The sequence below is a fragment of the Denticeps clupeoides genome, chromosome 15 (genome assembly GCF_900700375.1).
Source record: "Denticeps clupeoides chromosome 15, fDenClu1.1, whole genome shotgun sequence".
NCBI lineage: Eukaryota > Metazoa > Chordata > Actinopteri > Clupeiformes > Denticipitidae > Denticeps > Denticeps clupeoides.
This window is the reverse complement of record NC_041721.1, coordinates 18,568,554-18,588,550: the sequence shown is the minus strand read 5'-3', so window position 1 is coordinate 18,588,550 and position 19,997 is coordinate 18,568,554. Positions and strand designations below refer to the sequence as shown.

The 19,997-nt window shown below is 42.8% G+C and overlaps 2 protein-coding genes across 3 annotated transcripts; one reads left to right on the top strand and one right to left on the bottom strand.

Annotated features, from left to right (window-relative positions):
• Window positions 1-2,153: 2,153 nt before the first annotated feature.
• On the bottom strand, window positions 2,154-14,206 carry glt8d2 (glycosyltransferase 8 domain containing 2). 2 transcript variants are annotated; one of them, XM_028955080.1, is made up of 11 exons: window positions 14,156-14,206; window positions 10,075-10,136; window positions 9,909-9,935; window positions 9,451-9,537; window positions 8,370-8,568; window positions 6,845-6,962; window positions 6,623-6,707; window positions 5,901-6,013; window positions 5,634-5,800; window positions 4,836-4,948; window positions 2,154-2,477 (listed from the first exon to the last, which is right to left on the bottom strand). In XM_028955080.1, the coding sequence occupies exons 3-11, from the start codon at window positions 9,925-9,927 to the stop codon at window positions 2,302-2,304; spliced, it is 1,077 nt and encodes a 358-aa protein (XP_028810913.1). In that variant the 5' UTR covers window positions 9,928-9,935; window positions 10,075-10,136; window positions 14,156-14,206; the 3' UTR covers window positions 2,154-2,301. The 2 variants fall into 2 exon arrangements, with proteins under 2 accessions (XP_028810913.1, XP_028810912.1); XM_028955079.1 differs by lacking the exon at window positions 14,156-14,206 and having other exon boundaries at window positions 10,075-10,212.
• Window positions 14,207-15,705: 1,499 nt separating this feature from the next.
• LOC114765236 (TATA-box-binding protein-like) lies at window positions 15,706-16,735 on the top strand. The gene has a single exon (XM_028955317.1). It carries the CDS (start codon window positions 15,706-15,708, stop codon window positions 16,642-16,644), a length of 939 nt encoding a protein of 312 aa, XP_028811150.1. The 3' UTR covers window positions 16,645-16,735.
• The last annotated feature ends 3,262 nt before the right edge of the window (window positions 16,736-19,997 follow it).

Genomic DNA, 19,997 nt, shown 5'->3' with positions numbered 1-19,997 from the left:
GCACCCTGGTTTTAGTGTGGGGCAACAGCGGTAAGCACCAATAAGGTTCCTGGTTCAAATTGCAGGCCCATATCTGTACTGTAATGTAATTTTGGCATCAGATTTCAGTAATTTTAGCTTTGAGTACAAATGGTAAAATAAGTAGATTCCAATTCATTTCTGCCAACCATCAAACATGTATATTGATACGATTACAGGATTTCCTGCATTGTGGGAACCTGAGTGATTTAACTCTATAGTGATATAATTAATATTTCAGTCTACTTTAACTGTCACATACTTTCAATAGCACAAAATCCGCCATCTTATGTGTTGGGTGATGGCCTACAAAAGTGATGTACAGAAATTGCTTCAGAGCAAGGTTCACCATCCATATTTCATGCTGTACTGTGGCATCAACAACACTGCAGAGGAATATTCCACTGACTTCTGGGAAGGCAAGAGGGTTTACCATACCCCACTACAGGGAGTGCAGAATTATTAGGCAAGTTGTATTTTTGAGGAATAATTTTAGTATTGAACCATGTTCTCAATGAACCCAAAAAACCAACTTAATATCAAAGCTGAATGTTTTTGGAAGTAGTTTTTAGTTTGTTTTTATTTTTAGCTATTTTAGGGGGATATCTGTGTGTGCAGGTGACTATTACTGTGCATAATTATTAGGAAACTTAACAAAAAAATATATACCCATTTCAATTATTTATTTTTACCAATGAAACCAATATAACATCTCCACATTCACAAATATAAATTTCTGACATTCAAAAACAAATCAGCGACCAATATAGCCACCTTTCTTTGCAAGGACACTAAAAAGCCTGTCATCCATGGATTCTGTCAGTGTTTTGATCTGTTCACCATCAACATTGCATGCAGCAGCAACCACAGCCTCCCAGACACTGTTCAGAGAGGTGTACTGTTTTCCCTCCTTGTAAATCTCACATTTGATGATGGACCACAGGTTCTCAATGGGGTTCAGATCAGGCCACGCTGTGGAGTACTTGGACGTGTGTGATGGAGCATTGTCCTGCATTAAATATTTTTCTTGAAGGATGCAGACTTCTTTCTGTACCACTGCATGAAGAAGGTGTCTTCCAGAAACTGGCAGTAGAACTGAGAGTTGAGCTTGACTCAGGGTCAAGCTCCTCAACCCGAAAAGGCCCCACAAGCTCATCTTTGATGATACTACCCCAAACCAGTACTCCACCTCCACCTTGAGTCGGACTGGAGCTCTCTGCCCTTTACCAATCCAGCCACGGGCCCATCCATCTGGCCCATCAAGACTCACTCTCATTTCATCAGTCCATAAAACCTTAGAAAAATCAGTCTTGAGATATTTCTTGGCCCAGTCTTGACGTTTCAGCTTGTGTGTCTTGTTCAGTGGTGGTCGTCTTTCAGCCTTTCTTACCTTGGCCATGTCTCTGAGTATTGCACACCTTGTGCTTTTAGGCACTCCAGTGATGTTGCAGCTCTGAAATATGGCCAAACTGGTGGCAAGTGGCATCTTGGCAGCTGCACGCTTGACTTTTCTCAGTTCATGAGCAGTTATTTTCCACACGCTTCTTGCGACCCTGTTGACTATTTTTAATGAAACGCTTGATTGTTCGATGATCACGCTTCAGAAGCTTTGCAATTTTAAGAGCGCTGCATCCCTCTGCAAGATATCTCACTATTTTTTACTTTTCTGAGCCTGTCAAGTCCTTCTTTAGACCCATTTTGCCAAAGGAAAGGAAATTGCCTAATAATTATGCACACCTGATATAGGGTGTTGATGTCATTAGACACACCCCTTCTCATTACAGAGATGCACATCACCTAATATGCTTAATTGGTAGTAGGCTTTCGAGCCTATACAGCTTGGAGTAAGACAACATGCATGAAGAGGATGATACTAGGCTACTAATTTGCCTAATAATTCTGCACTCCCTGTAGACCCTTATAAAATCTGCACCCCCTTCTCCACAGGGTCTTCAGTGAATGAGCTGCCCATTGTTCTTACTCCTTACTGCAGTCATGACCTTCATTATGCCATTAAAATGACCATTCTTTTAATTTAATTATCCTTTTCATGGTTATAACAATGGTTATAATTTCATTAGTGATTGCATTGGATATAGTTATATTATTTTTGAACTAATGAAAATACCGAGCTGTGATTTGTACCGGTTTTATTATTTTATTATATGACATGTTCAGTGCCAGTGTGGAAATTTATCTTACGAGAATCTCTACCCAGCTAAAACTAAGCAAGACCGTCATCCTAGTCTGAAGCCATGGAAACCCAGTGGGGATTGATGTCATTCATTTATTTTTGGGTCGGACCAACTTGAACCTTCCTGTTACATCTGGGACGAACCATTTCTCCCAGCGCTCTGGATGAACACAGGGGTAGTCCCACGGCTTGAAGCGCCCGTTCCAGTGGAGCAGCTTTGCCTCCTGCAGGGTGGACTCTGGGTAATGGGTTTCTGGACTCCAGCCTACCAGACACACAGCAGAAGACTATTTCCACACAGTTGATAAGGCCTGTTACTGATGTGACTGTCTCCTCAAAACAATGTAACAACCTCACTGCCCAATACAAGCAAGATACTCCTTACTAAAAATCTTCCTTTCATTTATGCATTCGTTCCCTTTGACCTCTCGACACACAAATGTTTGCAGAATGATGCAGGAAGGATATTCTTTTGCTGGACAAAATTAAATCTATTGTAGAATCAAAAACATTTAGAATTTGATATAAAATGGTCCATTGTTCTTATAGTTATAGTTGAAGTTTCAGCTATATACATGTTAGACAGTACATATTGAAACAAAATAACGTTTCTCCAAAACCTGGTTCTGCTCGTAACATTTGAACAATTAGACAAAGTTACATACTGACATAAAGTCCACGTGTGTGACACGGACAAACTGGGCAACATAAAGTGCAAATAGGGGATACAGGCCGTGCAAGAGTAACATTTAATACAAACATGCAGACAACAATAAGACAGACAGCGCTAAACTAGTGAAATGAATAATAAATGTGCAAAGTAAAATAGTGCAAATACTGCTGTGCAAAAAGGAATTATAGATGATATTACAGATCAATAATCATACAATATAACAGAGGTAGTGTGTGTGTGAGTGTGTGTGTATATGTGTGTCAGAAATGCTGGGCTTTCTTGGCGGTTGAACTGGTGTTGGGATTCCAGGAAGTTCAGTGTAGAGTGGTCCCTCTGTTGTCTTCTGAAGTCAACAATCATCCCCTTTGTATTGTCCACGTTCAGAAATAGATTGTTGACCTTACACCAGTCCGTCAATCGTTGCACTTCCTCTCTGTTCGCTGACTCGTTGTTCTTGCTGATGAGACCCACCACGGTCGTGTCATCGGAGAACTTGATGGTTGGAGCTGTGCATGGCTGCCTGCCTGTCGTGGGTCAGCAGGGTGAACAGCAATGGACTGAGCACAAAGCTCTGAAGAGCTCAAGTGCTCAGTGTGGTGGTGCTGGAGATGCTGTTGCCAATCCGGACAGATGGAGGTCTCTCAGTCAGGAAGTCCAAGATCTAGTTGCAGAGGGAGGTGTTCAGGCCCAGCAGGCTCAGCATCTTGACCAGGTGTTGAATGCTGAACTGAAGTCTATTAATAGCATTCGTGTGTATGTGTCCTTATTGTCCAGGTGGGTGAGGGACAGATGTAGGGTGGTGGCGATGGCTTCGTCTGTGGAGTGGTTCGGACGATAGGCAAATTGCAGTGGGTCCAGGGTGGAGGGCAGCAGGGTCTTCATATGTTTCATGACCAGCCTCTCAAACCACTTCATCATGATGGGTGTAAGTGCAACAGGACGATAGACATTGAGACACGACACTGAAGACTTCTTTGGCACGGGCACGATGGTGGTGGCCTTGACACATGTAGGAACAACGGCGGTGCTCACTGAGATGCTGAAGATGTCAGTGAGAACATCTGCTAGTCTGCACATTCTCTGAGCATCTTCCTGGGATGTTGTCTGGTCCAGCAGCCTTTCATGTAAGGAGTTTTCCTTACATCCGCCGTGGTTAGACACAGCACCTGATCACTGGAGGAGGGTTGGATTTCCTCACAGTCATGTTGTTCTGTGTGTTGAATCGTGTGTAGAAGTCATTCAGTGCATCTGGTAGTGAGGGTCACTCTCACAGGCAGAGGTTTTAGTTTGTGACTGCCTGGATGCCCTGTCACATGCACCGTGTGTCACTGCTGTCCTGGAAGTGGCTGTGAATTTTCTGCTGTGTGCCCGCTTTGCTGCTCTAATGACTAATAATGACCATTTTTATGGACAAAATTACATGGTTTGTCAGTCAATTGTAAAATCAGAAATTAAAACGAGTCGTGGCTTTAATCAAATACCCTTCCACCATCCACAAAATATTTTTTGGAAATAAAAATTTATTGTGAATTCAGCATTTAGGATAGACTAAGATCTACATTATACTTATCAGTACTACATTCTGTTGTTCTTAACCATTTTTGACATTGTATTTACAAAACCTATTGAATACTTAGAGATGCATTTTCATATTAGATATACACTTTAGTTTCACAAAAGATCAAATAGACAGCACTAGAGAGCAATAAGCCAGACATTTTTACTTGAATACTTATGAATACTACTCTGATTAGGATTTAACACAAATATATGTAAAGCATCTATAGAAAAACTAGAATGAATAGCATGAAATATCCATTGCCTATGCTTTCTTTAGGTTCTCTCGAGAACACAACTGAAATGAAAGTGGGTTTTAACGGCAAATTACATGACTCCTTATGCTGTCAGTGCATTGTGGGAAGGCTCTGATATCACTCAGGTGAGACTCACCAAGGTGTCTGACATGCCAGAGAGGGTCCATGGTTGTGAACTTATCATGGAAGACAATTAGCATAGGTGGGGTGGCAACGCCCCCCGCCATAGCACTGCTGTACAGGTTCTCCCTGGTGACAAGGCAGAAGGTCCATCAGCATTTTATAGTCATTTACTACTGGTCCATAAGGTGTACCACAGCATACACAATCCCTTCATGTCAGATCTACATCTACAGTGGATTAAGGCTCTTTTTTTCCCTTCTAGACAACAAACCTGCACCATTATGTGTGTGGACGGTGAAGGAGCTTGAGCACTATATATATATATGTCAGAATGAGCAAACATTTAAATTAAATGTCTATAATATATAGGTTTCATTTAGTATGTAGTTATGCAGTTCCAGCTCTACATCTAACATGTTTATCAGCTTCCCATTTACATTTACGGCATTTGGTAGACACCCTTACAACATGCTTTCATGTTACCATCGATGAAGTAAACTTCCCCATCCATTTAATCAGTAATGACAGTCCAGGGTGTGGGGTGGTAGTAGACTAGTGGGTAACACACTCCCTATGAACCAGAAGATCACAAAGTCCCAGGTTCAAACCCCACTTGCTTTCATTGTGTCCCTTAGCAGGACACTTAACCCTGAGTGTTTCCAGGGGAACTGTCCCTGTAACTACTGATTGCAAGTCGCTCTGAATAAATGCTGTAAATGTAATAGTAATTAGCCACATCATTAATTAAAGCCTGACTAAACAGTAGCAACTGGACGGGAAATGTCTTCTACCTTCTGCACCCAAACCTCACCTGAAATTCTCTTTCATCCATCTCTCTAAGTGCTTGGTAACTTTTTGCTGCTTCCACATAGTGATGTCAGCCAGAAAGACGCCAGGGTTGAAGGAGCAGTCTGAGGGGTTGATACCCAGGTCACGCACTCCTTGTTTCCTGTAATCCAGGAAGCCCATGTACGTTGTCTGGGAAATGGTGTCGCAGAAGATGTGTTATAATGTGGTGTAACCTGTTAAAACCCTAATAAACTGTCTGTTCCTTCTTACATTTCATTTTTATGCTCACCTGCATACCCACACTGCGCACCATCTCATGACTGAAGGGCAGGTCACAGTCTGAGGCAAATGCAGCGGCGTGACCTGGTTGCAGCTCCAGATGGAACAGTTCCTGGATGTCATCTGAGGAAGACAGGGAGGCAGATCGGGATTTGAATCCGGCCACCTTCTGATTATGGGGCCGCTTCCTTGACCGCTTGGCCACCACTGCCCTCACAACTGGTGGTAAGCGCAGTGCTTTTCGCTAGTGTAAGGTAAGGCATCCTCAAGAATAACACAAACAGATAAACTAGAACACTCCCTATGAACCAGAAGATCACAAAGTCCCAGGTTCACTTGGAAGCCAATCAGGGGATCATAATATAAATGTTCATCAAACGTTCATAGAATGTGCAACAGGATATCGTTCAGTTTTGGACATTGTTCTGAAATGTACATATTAAAAACAAATCCTGTATAAACAGACAGCTACAAATAGATAAACACATATTGCATTGCAAGGATTCTGAAATTCAACATAGTCCAGCCTATTAGCAACAGAGCTGCATCAAGTCTACAAAGATACACTATTGGATGATGTTAATATCCAGAAACCTGTGAACCAACAAAACACCAGACTGATTCACACATCTCCCTCTATTTACACTCTACCGACTGAAAATTATACAGAACAGTGGAAGAACATCACTTTCTCAGCTGCTCTGACACTTCAATAGAGGGAAGAGATATTACCCTGTACAATGACATCGTCATCTAAGTAGATGACCCTCCTGTGACTGATGTCCAGCAAAGGCAGGTAGAAACGTACAAAATTAAGCTGCAGCAGGGAGGAAAAAAATGGGGTCAGTTGCTATGCAAGCATGAGTATGACAAGTATGTACAAGTCCTGTATGAATTGTAGTGTGAGTGTAGTATGAGGTATGTGTGTGTGCGTGTGCGTGTAGATGGCCATACTGGGTTCAGCAGCTCTGGTCTGGATGAACTGGGCTTCACTTTGCCTTTTAGCACCATGGGGTTGAACTCCAGGATCCTGTAGCTGATTGTCCTCAGATGTGTCCCCTCTATATACTGCCTGTTGTCCGGCAACCAGAGACATTACTAATTAGACGTTACTAGACATTGCTATTTTATCACAAGGCAAAAAAAAAAACTGCACTGAATATTCACACAGCACATTTCTTCTTTCTGAAAGTCTGTGTATCAGTTTGTACATTCAGGGTTCCTGTCATTTTTGCATTCATCTTACAGTGTCAAGCAGCAAGCAGGTAAGGAACAAGGCCAACCAGCTATAACATTATGATTATATTTTTGGGGTGTTTCAGGTCTGCAGCAATCAGCACATACCAAAAACAGTCCAACAAAGGAAAAGCAGTGAACCAGTTCATTCTGGTTCTTACAGAAAACTATCAAAACCCACTGTGGGGCTGTGTAGCTGCAGAACAGTCAGGGTACCAATCCTGACCCATCCACCACCAAAAATGTCAAAAATGGGCACATCAGAACAGAATCTGATCATGTTTCATGCATCCCTGGGTGCTTCCGCATCACTCACCTGGGGAAGAAATGGGAAAGAGGCGCACTGGCAGAGGCAGTGTGATGCTTTGGACACCCTGGGAAACTTAAGGTCTTCCATGTGATCGTAATTTTACCACTGACCCCCCTTTCATAGAGACGGTATTCTCTGACAGTGCCCTCTTTCGGACAATTCCTTTGACTTCATGCTTGGTTTGTCCTCTGACATGAACTGCTGTGTCCCATAGCTGTGGGACATTATATAATGATGTCCAGTAAACTGTTTTTTCCACAGGTGGACTCCAATTAAGCTGCAGAAACATCTCAAAGATGATCAGAGGAATCAGGATGCCCCTCAGCTCAATTTTGACCTTCATGGCATAGGCTGTGAATTCTTATGTACATGTGCTTTCTCAGTTTTTTTATTTTTAATAAATTTGCTAAAACCTAAAAGTACATTTATTTCATGTTGTCATTATAGGGTGTTGTGTGTAGAATTCTGATGAAGAAAATTTGATTTAATTTTGGAATACGATTGTAACAAGTGGAAAAAGTGATGCACTGTGAATACTGTCCGGATGCACTATATGTTTGAATATGATGTGTAGTGGTGGAACTGGCTGTAGAACAACGGGCTAGGTCAGAGCTGGTCCTGACTGTGTTGTCATTAGGTGGTAGTAGCCTAGTGGGTAAGACACTCGACTATGAACCAGAAAGTCCCAGGTTGAAACCCCACTTACTACCATTGCCCTGAGCAAAGCATTTAAGCCTGAGTGTCTCCAAGAGGACTGTCGCTGTAAATACTGATTTCTATGTCACTCTGGATAAGGTTTTTAATAACCTAAAAGTAAATTTATTTCATGTTGTCGTTATAGGGTGATGTGTGTAGAATTCTGATGGAAAAAAAAAAGAAAAATTGGAATAAGATTGTAACAAGTGGAAAAAAAGGTGCAAAGGTGTCACACACTTGACCAGTTGGGTGCCGTCTCTCAGGGTAATTATGTAGAAGAACACATTGGAGTTCGTATTGCTGCGCACACTGTTGATGGTTGCCATGGAAGCACCAATGCGTTCCTCAGACGCACAGATGACTACAGGAATGACCTCTGACTCATTTTCTTCCTGTCTGCCTGGGTTCAAGACACCTCTGGTGGTCTTCAGTGCGTCTGAGGATACACAAAGACCAGCATATGAATAGCATAAGACTTGCACATGCACAGAATGTCTACAGTTTTCTTCTGTAATGTAATTAACCTACGTTTGCCAATTAGGACAGCATGTTTTATTTGTCCTTTGCATAGGTGAGTTTGAATTCTACATATATGGAAGAAACTGTGAGAAGGTTGTTCCACACATCTTTGAGAACTCATCACAGATCTTCTGTGCCTGTAGGCTTCTTCAAATCCTTTAAATGTAAATTCAAATGTATTTTATTGTAATTGGTGGGGAACAGCCAGACACTGCTACCAAGGTAAGGCTGTGGAAAACATTTACATTTTCAGCATTTGGCAGAGGCTCTAATCCAGAGTGATTTACATCAGTGTGTTAAAATGCCATCGTCAAAATCCCTTATATGGTTCACTAGGACCTGATCTGCAATTACCATTATCTTTATAAATCTGAACCCAACTGTGTGGGTTTTTTTTATATATATATTCTTAAGAGGAATTTTTAATCTAAGTTTTCTCTAAACTTAGTGGAAATTCATTCCACCACCTAGACAGAGAAGAGATGAATGCTTTCCTAGTACCTTGACAGATGGTGGTACTAGTTGAGCAGTGCTGGAGGATTGTAAATGCTGTAAATGCCGTAAATGATGAGAGATCTGAGGTAGGAGGGTGCCGGCCCTTCCTTGGCATTGTAGAACATAGCAATGGAAACAATTGCATGAGAGACTAATTGTCACAGAGGCTAAAAGGTTTTGTGCTTGGTGATCCTGTGATCCTGTATGTCACCATATGTCAACCCAACACAGACAGGCCACACACCATGGCAGGACTGAAGAGAGCACTGTGTGTGCCTGTGTGTGTATGTGAGGTGTGTGTTACCTGTGTGTTTGTGTGGCTGCAGCTGTCTTCTGTGCAGCATCATGAAGAGCAGCAGCAGCAGCAACAGCAGCAAGAGGAAATTGTTTGCTGCAACACAGGAAACAGGACTGGGGATGATGTGCGATTCTGGCACATTCAGATTAAAACTGCAGACATAAGGATGGCTGAGGAGTAAAGAACAAGCAGCTTCCAGACTGAACCTGAGAGGGGTTCCTCGTAAATGGTGAATGATGAATGATTTGATGTGTCGTGTGTATTACATAGATCTTGTAAGTGACAGAAACATGAACTATGAACACCTCCATATAAAATTATATCTTTTTTGTGTGCGTTTATATCCCTTAGAATGCAGATAAATGCTAAAAGAGAGCTTTTTCTCATGCTGACCATGATTACATCATTTGTAGACCATGTAGAATTGGAACCAATGCCTAAAACAAACACAGACACACACTTACTGTTCCTCAGGAGAGCCATCCTGTCTTCTGTGTAATCCATAAGGCGTGATGCAGAATGGAAAAAAAGGACAGAAGGCGAAACATTACAAAAAATCTTAGTCTCTGCAACTCGTTCTCGATGAAATCATGTGATCATCTTGGAAAGTGAAGCAAATGACCACTATACCTGGCTTTTTACCGGGCGCTCGCGGTGACCAGAGAGAGACAGAGAGAGGACAGAACGAGGGGCTGACAGATCAGGAGACAGACAGAGAGTTGTGTAAGAGTGAGAGAGGGCTTGTCTCTGCACATCTGGAAGTGTTCCTTCCCAGTTCCTTCCTGATGCCAGTCTGAAGGGAATTAAAGTAAAAAAGCACACTGAGGTTTACAGGAGCTCAACATGTCCACTCGCTTCATCTGCTTCTCCATACACATATCTGTTGTTGTCGTTGTCTTCCTCGTTGTCTTATCTGGGTCCGGGGCGCAGGGGCTCAGCTCCCTCTTCACCACGACAGATCAGACACTGCCCCTGTCGATCTCCTACTCCCTTCTTCCCTCACTCAAGACCCTGAGATACTTAAACTCCTCCACTTCAGGCAGGACCTCTCTCCAGACCCTTAGTTGGCAAACCACCCTTTTCCGGTCGAGAACCATGGCCTCAGATTTGTAGGTGCTGGTCCTCGTCCCAGCCACTTCACACTCGGCAAGAGCTGAAGGTCAGAACCTGATGAAGCTAGGAGGACCACATCATCTGCAAAAAGCAGAGACGAGATTCTCCTGCCACCAAACTCGACACCCTCCACACCACGGCTGCGCCTAGAAATTCTGTCCATATAGGCTAAGAACAGAACCGGTGACAAAGGGCAGTCCAACACTCACCAGGAACAGGTCCGACTTACTCCCGGCTATGCGGACCAAGCTCACGCTCCTCTGGGACAGGGACTGAATGGCCCTTAACAAAAGGCGGTGCCCCTGGGGACACAAGGTCATAAGCCTTCTCCAAATACACAGAACACATGTGGACTGGCTGGGCAACCTCCCATGCCCCCTCCATCACCCTAGCAAGGGTAAAGAGCTGGTCCACAGTTCCACGGCCAGGACAAAAACCACATTGCTCCTCCTCAATCTGAGATTCAACTATCGACCGGACCCTCCTCTCCAGTACCTTGTAGTAGACCTTTCCAGGGAGGCTGAGGAGTGTGATCCCCCTATAGTTGGAACACACCCTCTGGTTCCCCTTCTTAAAAACGAGGACCACCACCCCAGTCTGCCACGCCAACGGAACTGCCCCCGATGTCCACGCAATGCTGCAGAGACGTGTGAACCACGACAGCCCTACAACATCCATAGCCATGATATTTCGTCCCTGTCAGAAAGACTGTGGGTGGAACCGGCTTTAGTTAGCTTTTTCTATCTAGTCCAGTTGGAGTGTGACAGCTAATGAGCCACACATATTTCTTCACATTGTGTGTTTATGACAAAAAATTAATAATTAACAAATCGGATAAGCTGGCCTCCAGGCTCTTAATTCTCTGACCGGAATCAGGCTCAGGAGGAGGCGCTGCAGGCCAGAGAGGCCTTAACTAAACGACTGGAGAGAAACCGTCGCTTAAAGCAAGCAAAGACTGATCTTCATATAGCCAAACCTCAATGCTATCAGCAGACCCCAGTGCAGATTCGCCAGCGAGTTTTCAACCACTACAAGATCAGCCCAATGCTGTTACTACATCACCAGCAGAAGGCTTCAGCCCAGTGTTTCCACTCGGGACAACAACACCTACACCACAGAGTCCGGTGAGGACACACCACAACACACCGGCTGCAGTGCCACCGCCACTCGCAGTTACCACAGCTCTGATGTCAACCACTGTGAATACAATGGCGCTATCTTCAGCTGCACCTGCACAATGAATCAAACACCACCGTCATCTCAGGACCCACGTACAGCAACACCAGCAGTAGTTCCTTCCAGGGCCGAGGTGAGGTCACAGCCCTGTCACAGCTCAGCAGTGCAGCACCCTGTAACCATCGGCACACAGCCATGTGAGGTACCTTCCCCTTTAATCCAGCATTACATGCTGCCACCCGGCAGCCATCACCTAATCATCTAGTGCTACTCATATCAGGTCCTCAGCAGAGGCACACAGCACTAAATGACATCACTCCCAATGTCCCCAACAATCTGGCTTACCACCACAACTCGGAACAGAGCTACTAATTGCCTCAGCATATGGCATTCCAAGGCCCACACTGCCAGTGTTTGAGAGCGGCAATGGAAGTGACTTTACCCTTCTGAAAATGGCATTGGACAATCTGCTAAACAGCCATAGTCACCTCAGTGAGCAAAACAAATATCAGATGTTACTTCCCAGCGCTCTTCAACTGGCAAAGGTTTACATGTATTATTCAAGCCCATATACTGCTGCACTCCAAGCACTGAAAGACAAATATGGCCAACCACGACAGCTCGTCCAATCAGAGCTGGGTGCCATCCCGACCACTCCAGCTCTCAAAAGGGGTGACACGAACGCCTTTGACTCTTTCGCTTTGTCGGTTCAGTTGATAGTGGGCATGCTGCGGACGCTTGAAGGTCAAAATGGTTATGAGCTCATGTGCGGCTCCCACGTTGACAAGCTGCTGCCACTTTCATACAGAGACAGTTTTGAATACTGTATCAATCGAGGCATCCTGCAGTCTGGTACAGACAGAACTTACACATTTCCTGACCTGGCCGCCTTGCTACAAATTAAGTCACAGGCCAAGCGTATAGCCAGTTGTGCCACAGCACAGATTCTCCTAAATTCACCAAGAACGAGCGCAGGGGCCCATACCACAGAGAGCGCTCAACACCTGTCTTGTTCACAGTTAAGGAGTCTACTCCAGCTGAGCCTGCTTGTAGCAGGAATACCCCAAAACCCAAGCCTTACTACTGAGATTGATCACTATCTCAACACCTGTGAGGGTTTCCAGAAACTTGACACAAGACGAGTCATTGCATGGATTAATGACTGTAAACGGTGGCAGAGGTGCGAGCGTAGCCATTCGACTGAAAGCTGCAACCTCCCTGCAACGGCCCTGCAAGATTTGTAAAGCCGTGCACCTTACTGTACTGCACCATGCCTTTCACGACAGTTCCAACACAGTTGTCATGGTGAGTTCATCAGGCTCTAGGGTCACAGCACACGGTGACACAACGAAATGTGTCCTCTGTATTTAAGCATCACCCACCCAGCCATGACAGGTGCCACTGAGCAAAGCTGGATCAGGATTCAAACCTTCTGATTACCACTATGTACATATATCAAATAGAGTATACACATCTAAAATTAATTTTAAAAAATTGATTAAAATGGGATGAGAAACAGACATAGGATAGTAATACTGTGAGTAAAATTATGAAAAGGAGGGTGGCATGTTCTCATTGGTGAGTCGAACGGCTGAGTGCAGAAGTTGGATGCGACAAGTAAAAAATATTCAGTAACATCATATGCTATAAGCAGTGGTGAAGGAAGTACTGAAGCTTAGTACTTAAGTAAAAGTACAAGTAACCTGCAAAATATGTACTCAAGTAAAAGTAGAAGTACATCAACAATCTTACTTAAGTAAAAGTCCTAAGTACTTACTTTTAAATTGACTTTAAAGTATTTTTTTTAAGTAAAAGTACTCACACAATTGTTTGTCTCAACATCTGGGGTGTGCCATTTTGTAAAAGCATAGTGCATATACTGACTTATGCCTGTACTGATGTCATTGCTTGTAATAATTTCAAGCAATTATACAGTATATGTGTATTGGAAAGTTTGGTGTGCTTATTGTGCGTGGACTCTGCAATACTGTGTGTACCTTAGAATTATGTGGATGACAAGTTATGTACTAGGTATGACAGATAGAAGGAGAAGACTGAAGGAGGTTCAGATAGAAGGACGTTGTATTGAAAATGTTAAAAAAGAAAAAAAAAACTAAAGAACGAACGTGAACTAGTTCATTTTTTGAGCTGTGAACTTGGTTCAAAATAAAAAAAAATTAACTATGAACGTGAACTAGTTCTTTTTCAGTGTGAACTGGCACAACAATGAGCTGGACATTATGCTAACAAAGACATTAAGCTATCTTCTCTGAGCTAATAAACCAGTGTTAAAAAAATCATGAAGCTACACTGGTGTGGTTTTTTATACTACTTCTGTATGTCAGCATACATTTCGCTAGATGATAGTATCTTAACATGTCATAACATACCCAAAAGCATAGCATACCATAGCATAGCTTACCTCTATATGTTTTTTCAAATTTGAAGGGGAGTTTTTAAATGCCAACAATTCTTTATGTTGAGGCAGGCATGGGATGCAAAGAAATAGCAAGGACTCATTCTTTGCTCCTTTGTACTCAAATAAATTTCTGTCATGATCCGGACCGGCAGGGGTGACTCCGGATCCGGAATTCGGACCGGAGTTTCATGTTCGTCTCGTGTAATGTTCCCTGATCGTGTTCACCTGTTGACTATTTATATAATTGTACAAAACTATCCTGTTCGTCAGGTCACTGCGTGATAATGGTCCCTTGTCGTGTGCAGTTTGTATTAAACCCCTGTCGTGTGAAATCGTGCATATGCGTCCTCCTTCATCGCCATGTCCAGCCCCCACGTGACTATTTCTTAAATCCGGCCCAGGATTTCTTTGTGATTCAGAGCTCAGTAGATGCAGCTGTGGGTCCATGTTGAATGTCTCGGTCTACCAGCTCGTGCCGCGAACTGACGCGCGCTCTGCCATCATTGGATAATACAGCCTGATTGGTAGGAAATGGCAAACAACGCCAGAACGCAGTAGGCAACTATTTTTTCATGCAAGATTTTGAGGAAATTGTGTTCATAAAATGTAGAAATGTAGTGGAGTAGAAAGTACAGATAATTGCCGCAAAATGTAATGGAGTAAAATAAAAAGTATGCATTATTATTTTTACTTAAGTAAAGTACAGATACGTAAAAATGTACTTAAGTACAGTAACGAAGTACAAATACTTTGTTACATTCCACCACTGGCTATAAGCGCCAAACATATATGTGTGGTTCAAAGTAGCGAAAATGAATAAAAACTGAAAAAACACAGTCTGTACGGAGCGATCGGGAAGACGTGGCCGCGCCATCTTGTCATATAATCTATTCCGGTGATATTTATGGTTCTATCCACTTAGAACCATAAATGTTCTGACAGACGAATCAGCGTCATTATTGAGGTTAAGTAAATTCATGGATGCATTGTGGGTCTGGCTTTTCAAACTGGCAACCGCGCACACTACCACGTGACACGAAACAACCAATCAGTGACATGCTTACGTTCTTATACCATAAGTAAATGTCAAATCGCGTAAATTTCAAAAAACAAGACAGCAGCAAGGATTTTGTGGCGACAATAGACCATGGTGTAGTTTTTAGTTGCTTCGTAAAAATTGTATATGTTATTGGCTTTCAGTGCACATCCGGGTTAAACTTTGTTAGCAACGGCTGGCGCTGAAATCGCGCATCTCTGCGAGAATTTCGAGTCTTTACAGCCTGTTTGGCGCGTCATCTGTCCCAAATACAAAACTGCGCTGGCTAGCAAAAAAAAAAAAAACACATAGACTGTAGCGAAGCGACATGATTGGTCAATTGACAACGAGGGACAACGTGATTGGTTGAAAAAAAAACAAAACAAGATTGGTTGGTTTAGGACCAATCACGTTTGTTTGTTTTGATGACGTCACTAAACCTAATGTTATAAAAAGGCGAACAAGCCTGGACACTTCATAGTTGAGTGGAGATCTTGTTGAGAGAAGATAGTACTGAATGGGAGATAAGGACATACCTGTGCCGCAGCAGCAGATTACATTACCTCTGAGAGGGGTTCTGTGGTGCATGGGACCAACCTCTCAGCTCCACCACGCTCAGGTCCCTTTCGGCAGACCAATGATTCTTAATACGCTTGCAAACCAGTGGCAGCAGTTTGGCACTTACAATCCTGCATTGGGCTTCTGCTCACCGTACACCGTGCAACCAGAGCAGAACACCAACAGTCTGTCAATCATGCAGACCCGACCGCAGCAACAAGCTTGGGTGCCGTGCAACGGTGGAGTCCAGTTTGATGCTGGACAAACCCCACAGCTCGACAACTCCATGGCCATCAAGACTTCAGTGGCCAGATCCTTGACTACACAGACTAGTCTCGGGTCAGAGAAATTATCTGTTGGTCCACACTTGTCAAATGTTGTGTCTACATTTAATATTGGATGTAAACTGGACCTGAACAACATAGCAAGGCGTGGTCGAAATGTTGTGTACAACCCAAAGCGTTTCAATGCTGTTTCAATGAAGATGCGGAAACCCAGAACATCTGCACTCATCTTCGAGTCGGGGAAAATTGTTTGCGCAGGAGCCCAAAACGAAATTGAGTCCCGAAATGCAGCCAGAAAGTATGGGAGGCTGATCCAGAAGATGGGATACCCTGCAAAATTCCAAGGATTTAAAATCCAAAACATGGTGGCAAGCTGCAATGTTAACTTCACTATTCATGTTGAAGATCTTGCTCGGGACTACCCACAGGAGTGCTGCTATGAGCCCGAATTGTTCCCGGGATTAAAATTCAGGCTGTCTGAACAGAAACTTACACTCCTGATCTTTATATCGGGCAAAGTTGTCTTTGTAGGCGCAAAAAGCAAAGACCAAGTCAACAAAGCTTTTCAAGCCATCTGCCCAATCCTGCAGAGATTCAAGAAGAAAACACATTGAGAGGGTACAGTTGTGCATTTTTTCCAAGATGCCTTCTACAGTGTTTCAAAAGAACTGTGTACTTGCAATATGTGTTGCATTATTCAATAAAAATCCCCCTATTTGCAGACAAAGAAAAAACGAAATATCACGTGTATTCAGACCCTTTGCTCAGTATTTAGTAGAAGCACCCCCTTGATCTAATACAGCCATGAGTCTTTTTTAAAATATTTATTTCACCAGACTGTCCCACTTTTTCCTTCTCAGGAATGCTTCTTCTAAGCACGATACACCACAGTCCAAGTTACGATACAAAGCGAAAGCCCATCTTAATCAAAGATTACAGGAAATGCAAATGAGTTGTTGACGGCCATGATAAGGCATATTTTCTTCTGGCTCTTCCACAACCTGGTTGACCCGTCCCTCTACAATGCCTGTGTCCTGTGGACTTCAACCGAGGCGCCATCCTGGCAGCAGCAGAAACCATGCAGGAGGAGGCTCGACATTGAAGACATGGGAGAAATGCTGGTGACCCCACACATCCAGAAAAGAGGGTGCCTTCCACCTCATCCTCCACTGCAGGAATAGCTGCAAATCTGCAGGGTGCTGCTGCAGGCCCCTCTCTCATCAGTAACTGTAAAGGCAGGAGGTGGGGCTACAGGAGGTAGGGATAAAAAAGGAAAAGTTGGGGGCACCTGTTGCAAATGTGGGAAATTCACATGCAAGGACCAGAGTCGGTCCTTTAGCAGCCACATGAGCTCGATTCTCACTCCCAGACAAATATGATTTCTTTTTCAATAATGTTCAACTTTGTAAAATAAAGTTTGTCTGGTCAAACTGATATTTTATTCTTCATGTATTATTAAAACACAACAAGTTAATAAGCATTTAGTGGGGGAAAAGCCTTATACTTATTGTTGGACAAAGCCTAGTAACAATCAGCATATACAGTCCCTGACAAAAGTCTTGTCGCTTATCTATTTTGTAGAAATGCCTGCTAATAACCTGACTTTTAAATAATCAATTGGTGTTAGAAATAGCTCGTATGAAAGTTAAAACTCTACAAAATGATGTTTAATACATGGAAGTGAATTCAGTTTTGCAAAAAAAATTATCATTTAATCAAGACAGAAAGGTCACATTTTGGCAAGGCAAAAGTTTATACAGAAATTGAACAAATTTCAGGTGACCAGGTCTCGTGGAGCTCTGCTGCAGTGGAAAATGTGCTGGCCTTGGCTTTTGGAGCCAACAAACGGTCCTCTCGAGCAGTTGTCTTGCAGGGTCTGCCTGACCTGGGCTTGTCAAAAACGTCTTCAGTCTCTTCAAATCTTTTTTGTATCCACTGTACTTGACGCTGAGACACATTGAAGGTGTCGGCCACATCAGCACTGGATCTGGTCTTCAGCCTCTTGATAATCAACACTTTAGTCTCAGGGTGAATCTTAGGCATGTTTGCGGCGGTCTAGTTGCAGTTGATGTGAAGGTCTAGTGTACTGGGGTTCTTTTTATACACATCTGAGACACACCTAATTCATCCATTATTAGTCACAGGTGAAGCTCATATGACAAGGCGACAACTTACGTCTTTTTCAAAAATTATAAAATACAATTGGATGCTTTATTTGCTTTGAATTAACCAACAGTTGTGTATTATTGTATACATCAGATTAATGCACATGTACTACAGTAAAATATATTGATAAATTGAAGATGCTGCTTCTGAGACATAAATAAACCAGATAATTCTTGCAGCAAGGTCCTAAACCTGTAATATTTTCATTCACACATTAAGTTTTTGTTTCATAAATTAAATGAATCAATGACTATTTTCTTTATATTGAAGCAGTTCATACACCTTCCTCGATGTCCCCACTGAGGTAGAGAGCCCTCTGCACATCAGAGCTGTAGTAGCGGTTAGCGTAAACCTGATCTCCCTCTCCTTACCTTAATCAGTAGTATGGTGTCAATGCCTTATGTCAATAAGACAGTTGGATACAAAAGGGTCATCAATCTCCAGAACCTGTAGCAAGGTGGGAAACACTGGATGATGAAAAATCTGGAAACTTAAAAAACTTAAAATTTCCATTCTGAGATTTACCAGCCAGTCTATGTAAAGTAGATTCCATCATAAGTGTCACAACCTTTAGGCATGACAAGGCAGGTGAACAAAGAGGAGGACGAAGAGGTGACGAGATGACGAGGAAGAAGGATGCAATCGCACGACGTCACGATACAGGGGTTTAATGGTGCAGAACAGGGGAGACATCCGAGACGTTGGTGAACATGTAACATATCAAAGACCCATCAGCAAACAGGGCAGCTTTATACATTAGACACAGGTGATTAGGGAATATTACGCATGACTAACATGAGGATCCGGTCCGGATCCCGGAGCGGAGTAACCCCTTTCGGACTGGATCATGACAATAAGATGTCCATATATGAGTACAAATTGCTGAATAGTAATATCTGTATATGGTTGAAAGAGAGATGACACAGACTGTTTTGATAATTTTTTTTAAAAGAGTACAAATCTGTCTAACATTTTTTTATAAAAAAGAGTACAAGTCTGCACCTGAATGAGTCATTTAACACAGATTTTTTCCCCCTCAACATTGCAGCGCTTGTCTGTGAACTCACTCACAATAATTTGAGGTCTCTTGTCTTTAAAGTAGCGGAGCAAGAGCGCTTCATCACAGCAAAAAGCCAGCATCAGAGACTTCAGGCAGCTCTCCACGGCCACAGCCAGCTCTGGGTCCTAGACAAGACAGACCCTGTCAGACATTGCATCTCATATTCTGTTGCAGCTCTGATTGAACTGTGCATTTGTGAAAAATGTATTTCCTGTCCAAAACATTTCAGGGTAAGATAAAATTCAAACTAGAAGTATCTTATGATTCTTTATCATACTGGCAGGAAACACAACAAAAGTGGGACGTCATGGGTAGGAGGAGCGCAAAAAAATCCATTATATACAGTAGGTACGGAAAGAATGTTTAACCCAGTTAAATGTTTCACTCTTTGTTATATTGCAGCCATTGCTAAAATCATTTGAATGATTTTTTTCCTCATTAATATGCACACAGCACCCCATATTGACAGAAAAACACAGAATTAAAGCATTTAAAATGTGGCACATCAGCAAACACTCCAATGGCCATGTTTAATGCGTTATCTGAAACTATGACAAGGTCCTTGATTTTACGTCCCATTTCTCCACTGCTCCTTTCAGCAGCTCAGTGATGTTACTGCCAGTATAGTTCTCATGGAAAACCAATAACACTTAACAGCACTGTAACATCAACGTAATTTGTGTGTGTATGTGTGTGTGTGTGTGTGTGTATATATATATATAAAACGATATTTGGTGTCCT